At 34.4% G+C, this 10,190-nt stretch overlaps 2 protein-coding genes across 3 annotated transcripts; both read left to right on the forward strand.

Moving 5' to 3' along the window:
• Positions 1-276: 276 nt before the first annotated feature.
• Positions 277-4,958, forward strand: LOC8285365. The gene is made up of 4 exons (XM_002514349.3): positions 277-445; positions 580-2,111; positions 4,269-4,465; positions 4,564-4,958. Exons 2-4 carry the CDS (start codon positions 600-602, stop codon positions 4,679-4,681), a joined length of 1,827 nt encoding a protein of 608 aa, XP_002514395.1. The 5' UTR covers positions 277-445; positions 580-599; the 3' UTR covers positions 4,682-4,958.
• Positions 4,959-5,100: 142 nt separating this feature from the next.
• On the forward strand, positions 5,101-9,839 carry LOC8285388. 2 transcript variants are annotated; one of them, XM_015716360.3, is made up of 5 exons: positions 5,101-6,569; positions 6,659-6,822; positions 8,786-9,275; positions 9,373-9,467; positions 9,563-9,839. In XM_015716360.3, the coding sequence occupies exons 1-5, from the start codon at positions 6,306-6,308 to the stop codon at positions 9,681-9,683; spliced, it is 1,134 nt and encodes a 377-aa protein (XP_015571846.1). In that variant the 5' UTR covers positions 5,101-6,305; the 3' UTR covers positions 9,684-9,839. The 2 variants fall into 2 exon arrangements, with proteins under 2 accessions (XP_015571846.1, XP_025012298.1); XM_025156530.2 differs by having other exon boundaries at positions 9,373-9,437.
• The last annotated feature ends 351 nt before the right edge of the window (positions 9,840-10,190 follow it).

Below are 10,190 nucleotides of genomic sequence, written 5' to 3' on the forward strand. Positions count from 1 at the left end.
AATTAATATAATTTATAAAAAATAGAAAAAATATTGTTATATTTTATATAAAATATTAATTATTTTTATAATTATAAAATTATAAGAGTTGAAAAAATTCTCAGTCACTTTTACAGATTCAAGCTAATTAAAAATTAATAATGCCTAAAATAAAGTAATTTAAAAAATACTTTTAAAAAAAGGTTTACCTGACCGGACTCGTGGCAAGATATAAGACCCGAAAAGGACAAGGTCAAAATTTATATTTTCTCCAAATACTTGCTCAAATTTGGCAGTTTCCCTACATATAGGTCCCGCGGTTTATGGTACCTTAAAAAAATTAAAAAAGAAGGAAAAAGATTCATTTTGATTCTAAGCACTTTTTCTTCGTTCTTAACCCTCATCATTCTCTATATACACTCTGCATATCCATTCACCGCCGGCACTACCGCCGTCGAAGCCACAGGTGTGCTCCATATTTTTTTCAGGTTTTGCTTTCTGAGAACTGTTTTGTAGTTGTCACACTCACACAGAATTGCTCATTGATAGTTAGGGTTTTGATGAGTTGCGTTCGTTTTTGGGATTTTTCTTTTTTTGCAGAGCACGTACCCAAAAACAAAATGAAGAGAATTCTTGATTCCGATGCGACAAAGAGGAAAAAGAAGAAGAAGAGGAAGAGAGTGGTTTCTCCATATTTTGAACGAGTAGAAAGTACAATATCTAAAGTTGACAGTAATCTTGCATTTAATTCTCATGACTATGAGAGAAAAACGAAAAAGAAGAAAAAGAAGAGAGTGGTCTCTCCCTATTTTGAACGAGTAGAAAGTACAATATCTAAAGTTGATAATAATCTATCATTTGATTCTCATGACCATGAGAGCAAACAGAAGAAGAAGAAGAAGAGAAAGAAGAAGAAGGGAGTGGTTTCTCCTTATTTTGAACGAGCAGAATGTATGATATCTAAGGATGAGCCAGTTGACAATAATTTAACATTTGATTCTTATGACCCAGTCGAAGAAAAGAAGAACAAGAGAGTTTCTCCTTTTCTTGCTCAAGCTGAAAGTAGAATCTCTAAGGATGAGAATGTTGACAATAATTTAACTCTTCATGGCCATGCGAGAGAAAAGAAAAAGAAGAAAAAAAGTGGCACTTTTACTCTTAATTTGGAAGAGGAACAAGGAGGCGCCAATGTGGTTTCTCGTGGGGATGGCAAGGAGAAGGCAAACAAGAGAAAAAGGAAGAAGAATGATGGTGCTATATACCCAAACAAGACAAGGGATACTGTCTCCTCTGATGCACAAATGAGAGATATAGTGAAGCTGACAGAGATAAATGTGGCGTCTGATGGGAACATGGCTACTGATGATTGTAAGACTTCTGCAAAGAATTTGCTAAATGAGCAAATGGTTGCCCCTAATGCAGGGATGAGTTTTGAAGATGTGCTTTCCAAATACGCATACAAAAGTGATGGCCGGTTGAATTTTAGGGACAAGAAGATTCTTGGCGCTCCTCATTACCCAATGGTTGTGAAGAATATTGAGAAATATGAAGAATCCGAGAATAAGATCAGCAAAGAAGCAGAGGGAACGCTTAAAATCACTGAGAATGAGGCTGCTCCTTTGCCAGCTATTCCTTATGGAAACTCAGGATCCCAAATATCAGAAGTCGGGAATGTAACTCCAACTAGGAATATAGAGAATGAAAAACCAAACAGCAGAGTCCACATACAAGTTCGTAAGGTTTCCCCCAATTTTAATTTGTCCATTGGACAGCAAGAATGCATGAAAATCAAACCCCTAAAACCATGTGAAAGAGTTGGTCTTACAGTTCGAAATGTCTCCCCCTACTTCCAAAAGGTACCCAAACAAGAAGAAGAAGAAGCTGCAGATAGCAACATGATCGATAACAAACATGGACAGAAAAAGTTACCAGAAAAGAAAAAAAGACCAGCTCGGAAGAGTATTACTCTTTCTGCTGCTGAAAAGCGAAGTGAGGCTTATCGAAGAAAAACTCCAGACAACACATGGAAGCCACCACGATCTGATTTTGGGCTCCTCCAAGAGGATCATGCCAGTGACCCTTGGAGAGTGCTGGTTATATGCATGCTTCTTAACTGCACAACTGGTAAGCAGGTATATGGTCCCTTACTCTTCCATTATAACTAGTAAAAGCCCATGGACTAGCACTCTTACATGCATGTAGATGTGTCCAGCTATTTTATACATCAATAATGTACTGTGGTTGAGCTCCCATCATAGTGGGAAAAGAGGATTGAGGCTGAGAAAGAAGGAAGTCTTCAGGGATTAGATGCTTTTGAGGATTAAATCTTTAATGTGAGTCTAGATTAAAAGGCTAAAAGAAGTGGTGAAACCTGCAAAATGTTGTCTTCAAATTGTGTTGGTGTATCTGTATTGGTAGCTGGTGATGTCTTGCATAATTCTATCCTACAAAAAAAATCTACCAATTACTTATGCTCCCTTTAAGATCACCATAACCATAAAATGCTGATAAAATAATAATCCCATCATAGAGGAAATGCTTACCAAAGTGTTAGAAAATTCTTGCATTTGCACCTTGTTACTCTAGCCTACTGCAGCTATCTATCTCCTTATATTGTAGATAATTCTGCTGTATATGCACCCTGACAAATTTTATTCATTAATGTGCTATCTGGCTGCAAATCTAGTTCACACATTACATCAATTGACATGGTAGTGAACTAATATTATGGATGGAGGAGCAAATTTTGTCATTAACTGTTCATTTATGAATGCTAATTTTTCATTTGAAAATTGAAGCTAATTTAGTATTTTTTCATTCAGTTGGTGAATTGCTAGCTGATAATAGTATGTATATCTAGATTGTATTCCGTGTGACATTTAGGTGCTTGTTCCCCTTCTTCTTTACAAAAGGTCAGGCATATTCTCTATGCTGGATTCAAATGCTTGATCTTGGGCATGCATGCTTGATTAAATGAGAAGAAAATAGTAGAGAGCTTGTTCTGTTCACTGTCTCTATATGTTAATATTTGCTTTCCATATTTTGGAAGATGATAATCTAATTTGTAGGACTTAGGCCATTTGAGGGGCAAATGGTTTGGAAACATGTATGCTTTTTTTGCCATTTTGAAGCATAATCTTGAATTGAAGTTGAGCACAAAACCACTGCTTTCTCTAGAGTGTTGTCACACAAGATATTATTTAGTTCTGTTTTAATATTGGAAGAGCAGAGCAAGACCTTTTTAAGGAACATGCGCCTTTGGTATCTTAAAATTGGTAACTGAAATTGGTAGTTAATTCCATATTCGCCAGTGAAACCGGTACCTAGGTGGAAAAAAACCCTTCTCTCATATGTGGGAAAAATCACAAGGGAAAGCGCCAATGGGTAGAAAACTTATTGATCCTGGCTCGGAAAAGTGACCGACCAGGGCCCTATTGACAACCATCGCCCATTTGGCAGGAGTTGAAAAAGCACATCGCAAAATGGAGGTTTGAGGAACTGAACTTTCTTCTCTGCCAAAAGATCTCTGAAATACTGGCTTCATAAACATCTATGAGCAATCTGGTTGGAAAAGGAACTGAATATGGTTTGAGAATTTCAAGCCAAGTGCTACAAGGTGCAAGATTAGGATCATGATGTGGGTGCTGCTCACTGTCTTTATATGTCAAGCGATTCACTAGTGAATCGGGCTGATTCGTCAATTCAGTATTTGTCTTTGTCATACTTATAGGACTCAATTATTTAAAAATGATAAAATATAACTTAAATTTCATTGTGAAAACAGCCACTAACCCTCCCGAACAACTCTTTCTAATCGTGTTCATCAACATATTCTACTTCTATTCTAGTATTCCCCCCACTGAATAGATTTATAATTTCTTTCCCTGGATGATATGGAATATACATAGTACTTGTCCATGTTAAATTATAATGAGATATTCAATATCGTTAGGTTTATATAAGCATTTGCATTTTAGATGAATTGATCATGATGGGGCCTTGGACCTGCGTTTCTTACTTTATAAGCAACGTATTTTATTTGTTTGACGATTGTATTAAAAGTTGATGTTCCTGACTCATTATATAAGTATTTCGATTCTCAATTCTTTTGCAACTATGTGCCTATCCATGTCAGTTCAGTTCTTTCTTGCACTTGTACTATTATTGTTCTTTTGCATGTATCTTGATTTGGTTAAATATCCATTTGTTTTGAGCAGTTCTACTAGGGATGGACTATTTGCTTACAGCAGTGATGTAACTGCTTAACAAGTGACTTACTTTTGTTGCAGGTTCGGGGAGTCATATCAGATTTCTTTACTCTGTGTCCTGATGCAAAGGCTGCCACTGAAGCCAAAACAGAGGAGATCGAAAAGATAATTGTACCTCTAGGTTTGCAGAAGAAGAGGGCAGTTATGATACAACGCTTATCTCAGGAGTATTTGGCGGATGACTGGACCCATGTGACCCAGCTGCATGGTGTTGGAAAGTAAGTCTGGGACTCGTCTTTTGTTTAATTTCTTTCAAGGTAGCTCCTGGATTGGCATTGAACTCATCTTTTATGCTCTCTCATTTCTGGTTATTCAGGTATGCTGCTGATGCCTATGCAATTTTCTGTACGGGAAAGTGGGATCAGGTGCGTCCCAAAGATCACATGCTCAATTACTATTGGGATTTTCTTCACAAGATCAACATTGCTTCTTAGGCATTCGTTTTGTCTATTTAACTAATTGGATGGTTGATAAGAGACTGCATATGTTTTGGACAGTGTCCCACAGTAATAGGAAAGAAATAGGAGAATTTTTGTTTGGAGGAATAGTTCAGGAGGACTGAATTAATTCCCATTTATTCTACTTCTGTCCATGAATCAACATTGGGCCTTTTGTTTTAGCCGCCATAGCAAATGGATATTTTTATTAATTTTTGTAAATGATTTTGCTACCAAGGAATGAAAAGAGGATAGGCGGAGCTTTATATGTTTATCAGTTATTGCCATATAAATTGCAAATTTATTTGATTCATTCTATATTTGCAAAGACACCTCTGCTAAGAAAAATTAACATAAGCAACATTGTTGACTTTGTTAGAATTTTAATAAGATATTTGATATGAATATCTGATAACTAAGCAAAATATTATTTTACTGTAGTTTTACAGGTAAACAACATGCTGGATTTTTTTAATTAATGTACAATAGTCTTGGCTACATAATTTTTTAAAATTAAATCAAAATTAAAATAACTTTAATTATGTCAGTTAAATTCAGCGATAACTTTAGTGATGAGTGTGAAATTGATATGCAAGTACAGTATTATATTTGGGTTAGTGGAGTAATATAGATATATTAAGCAGAAACACAATTGTCAAGCTAATCAAAATAATTTGAATTATAGAAACATGTTAATCAATGTGCTATATGTAGTAATGGCAGAAACATAATTTATAGAGAATACAAGCTTATGAACATATCTTTCACTCCTCCAGTTACAGTTGATGTAAATCCTAAATCAAGGAAAGTAGCAACTTCTGTAGCACCAAGTGCTTTATGTGAAATACCTAGATATGGCAGCCATAAAAAGTGGTGGTGCATCTAACTATCTATGTATTTTAATACCAAAACCAGTAAATGTGCTCTCTTTTCCTTATTGACATAGAAACAAACTTTGTTTAGCTATGAAGCATTGCAAAAGTATAGTAAAAGATTAAAATTGAGAGACAATTAACTAAAATAAAATGATTCATAGCCATATTTTGACGTTTTCCATATGAAAAGGAAATAATAATTTTGACTGAACAAATATGCTGTTCTGAGTTCAGAGGGAAACATAATTATTGTGGAGATTAAATAGTGCCGCCCCTAACTTAATGCTGTGTTGACGCAAGAGTGAAAATTGGAGAAAATTGAGGTTAAGGTATTAAATTTTAGAGATAGTGGTGGTGGGTATAGCTGTTTAGAGCAATAAAATCTCCTTAAACAGCACTCCTTTAATTAATAAAAGTTTGACACTAAACAGGTAAAAGTAATATAAGGAAGGAAAATTCTACTATATGTTAGATAGAATATCCGTAGGTCAAACTCAAAGGTAAACTAATTATGTTAGTAATTAATCACAGGAAATTTTTTTAAACATTTTTCTTTTTGGTTAAGGGAAGAGGATCGAGAAAATCCACTGATATGATTAGTATAGTAACTAAGGCGGGAAGAAGAAAAGGAAGTCAATGGACACTGCCTTTTCTCTCTTTATCAGTATATATACGTGTAGAAATTTGTTTTAATTAGTTCATGTGGTTACTTTTGTTTTTGAGAATAGAATTAGAGGCAACAAGAAATGACTTCAGGTGATGCTTGTTTTTTTCTGGCACTGAGTAAAAGTGAGAGTTTTGATTTGGAGAAAGTAGTGTGCAACCATGGCTTTTTCATGATGGCCCCAAACCGATGGCTGCCTGAAACCAAGACGCTGCAGCGCCCTTTACGTATTCGAGAAGACACAAAGTCTGTTCTTATTTCTATCTCTCAACCTCTCAATCACCATCTTCGCATTGTTGCTCATGACATTCAAAACCTCACTTCTGAAGATCGTCAAACTATGCTGGTAATTTACTGAAATTATTATATATTATGTATATGCACGAGTGTGTTTGAGTTATCAGAAACTTTTTACAATGGATGTATTTTTGGCAGAATCAAGTGCGTCGAATGCTAAGGATATCGGAAAAAGATGAAAGGGAGGTAAAAGAATTCCAAGAAATGCATGCTGAAGCCAAAAAGAAAGGGTTTGGTAGACTCTTTCGATCTCCTTCCCTCTTTGAAGACGCTGTCAAGTCTATTCTTCTCTGCAATTGCTTGTAAGTTGTCTTAATTAATTAATAAATCAAGGAGAAATCTTCTCCATGTTGCTTGGAAGGACCGAAGAATAAAAGAGTCTCCTAATTAAAATCTATATAATCTCTTTCATCAATTAAATAATCTTTTTCATCAATTAAATGTTTACTATTTGATCCACTTGTCTTATTAATCTTTAATCCCTGTGGTCTCACTTTTCTTATTAGAATACTTATTGGCACAGTGAGAGAATTGCAAGTCTGAATTTTCTTTTCCTGCTTAAAATGGAAAAATGCTTATCATGGATATATTTGAACTTCAGTTGTTGAACCCAATATTAGATTTAGCCAAACCATTATCACTAACGGTGCTTAATGCAGTTAAAAAGGTTTTATAAATTATTTTGTCTTAAATCCTTCATGTTAGGGACTCTTTATTCATCAATAAAAGTCAATAATTCAATTGTTATACATAGCCAGTAAACTAGTTAAGGATATCGATACCGAGGATAGTGGACTAACAAAAACTCTAATTCTACCTGTTGCTCTCTCCCTAACACTAACAAGTACTTCAATATTGTCCATGAAATCTTTGATGCAATTGTTCTCTCTCTCTCTCTCTCTCTCTCTAAAAAGTAAAGCTAACTAATCTTAATTAATTGATGAAATAGAACATGGAGATTTTACTAAGGGAAGATTTAACAACATTAGAACTATTAGATGAAACTTAATTCATGGCTAAGATATATTGTATAAATATACATATACGTTTACTAATCCGCAACATAATTAGTTATAATTTGATTTAGTTCACTAGGATACCCCAATTTACTACCCTTTCATTTCCTGCAATTTTCCTTCTTTGTTATAACACCATCTTTTCTCCTCTTAAGCTCCCAAAAATCTTATATGCCTGTTTGCTTGGTCTCTGGTCTATCAAAGCTTTAAGCTTTTATTTTTCTTTCCTTTTCCTGTTAAGACAATGAAGAGACTTTAAAATTCGCTTCTTGAAGAGAAGACCGTAAATCTGTACTTTCACTTGTGTTGATTTCTACTAACTAGAAATACAAGATAAATTTAGCTATTTATATTTAAATCTGAATTGAGTAGTGCTATATATCTCTGAAAAATCAATTTAAAATTTTTGCACTTGGAATAGAATTTCATTTTCATATTTTTATAGAAATTAAAATTTTCCATCTGGGTTATTAAAAAGTGCTGCATTAGTTAGTAAATTTTCTCTGTTTTTTATCTTTGAATTTGATAAAAGTACTTATTTTCTTTTGGTGTAATAACAGAAGCACCTTGAGCACCCATAGACTGAGTCTGGCAATGGATGCATATCTCAACTTAGGCAAAGTAACAAGTTCTTTGCAAAATGGACTTGAGATTATGTTGCAATTTTTAGTTGTAATATTTCTCCCATATATCCTCACAGCACTGTTAGATTACTTTGATATTTACTTGCTATGGCTGAGTGCTTCTAAAGTATGGCCTGCCTCTATGGTGGTCTTTTACAATAGAAACTGGTCAAGAAAGTAAGAAGTGTTTATCCACTCTCTTTTCTGTTCTTGAAATCAAATCCTGCTTTTAGTTGAGATTTCCAAATTCCATGGTTGGGGTGAGGATATTTTACTCCAGTCAATAAATTGTCAATTAGGTTGTGAATTAAGTAATTATGGTTGTGGTAATAGCTCCAACTTATTTTATAGCATTGATATTACATAAAAATAAGGAAAACAACTTAATTTTCTGTTATAGCTTAAGGATTTGCAGAATTATTTTGACATTATAACGGTAAAATGAAGAAATTACTGTATATGTGTAAAGAAACTTGATTTGATTGTGTCATAATTGATGCTTATATGCATAAATTTCTTTTATTTTTTGGTTGCATCTTTCTTGATGATTTTTTCTCATTCTTAAATGAATTATAACTTAACATCAGTTCTTTTACATTAATGCATTTTCCCTTGATGAATGGTAGGTGGAAGAGGGCATTAAGCATGGCTGAAGCTCTTTGCCAGCTTCAACCTAAACTTGCTTCTGAATTAGCATATTACATCTCAAAATCAAAAAGGACAGGAAAAGTATTCATCCCCTGTCCAGTGCTGAAAGGTCAAAAGAGAAAAGATGAGACACAGTCGATTATGCCTAACAAACGACTAATATTAGACTCCACAACTAATTTTCCTACCTTGAAAGAATTGGCTATGGTAGATGAGGATTATTTGAAGGAACAATGTAATCTTGGGCATAGAGCCAAAAGCATTATTGATCTTGTTAGATGTATTGAGAATGGCAAACTAGAGCTTAATAAATTTGATCAGGATCCATTGCCGTCGTACGAGATACTCAGCAAGCAACTTTTGAAAGTCAAAGGTGTTGGTCGATTTGCATCTGCCAATATACTCATGTGCCTTGGATTTTATCGTCAAATTCCAGCAGATAGTGAAACTGTGCGACTTGTACGAACGGTAAGTTCCAAGTATCTTCAGCATGTCTCACTTGTACTGTCCACACACACACACGTATATTCTCTGTAGACATGAATCCTTATTTTGTATTTGCAAGGTACATGCCAGGGAAATTTGCACCAGCAAGACCATTGAAAAGGATGTTAAAGAAATTTACGATAAGTATGAACCATTCCAATGCTTGGCATACTGGTGGGTAGAGTTTGCTAGTTATAATATCACTGATGGGAGTTCTGAGTTTTGTAAATGTAAATTCCAATTCCTTGCTTTTCCTCATTTGTTTGCAGGCTGGAACTCTTGAATGACTATGAGAAGAGAGTTGGGAAGCTAAGTAAGTTGCCTTACTCTAGCTATCAAATGGTTACTGGAAGCATTAATCAGCTGGAAATGGCTGAAATGAAGAATTAATATTATCCATTTTTAGTTTTCAATTAAATTGTTTTGCTTTTTTTGTTTTTTCTTTGACTTCAAATTTAGGCTGAGAAATTTCAGTGGGGATAGAAGATTGATCATCAACATGAACTAATTAATTAAAGTGCAAATTATTATTATTATTATTATTTAGTTGCATTATTACCTGCATCTACTCAGTTTTCCCCAAAATATATGCAATCTGTTACCAGCTGCTCTTTTGGAAAAATTACTAGGTGCAAAATCCAAGTGTATCTCCTGCTCACTTCTTAGATCTGTTAAATGATATTTATTATGATGTTTAATACTAATGAGTCATTTGATTCGGTGAGATACTAGGGCAGGAATGGGAATCAGAATGAGGGATTTGCATTGTTGGTGATTGATTCATAAAAGATCACTATGGGATCGGAATGAGATTACTCCGTCAATAAGAATTACCCATTCCTTCTCCTTCTTGAGGAATGAAAAAATTATTTCTATAAAAATCAAGTCAAATCAATT

The sequence above is a fragment of the Ricinus communis genome, chromosome 4 (assembly GCF_019578655.1).
Source record: "Ricinus communis isolate WT05 ecotype wild-type chromosome 4, ASM1957865v1, whole genome shotgun sequence".
NCBI lineage: Eukaryota > Viridiplantae > Streptophyta > Magnoliopsida > Malpighiales > Euphorbiaceae > Ricinus > Ricinus communis.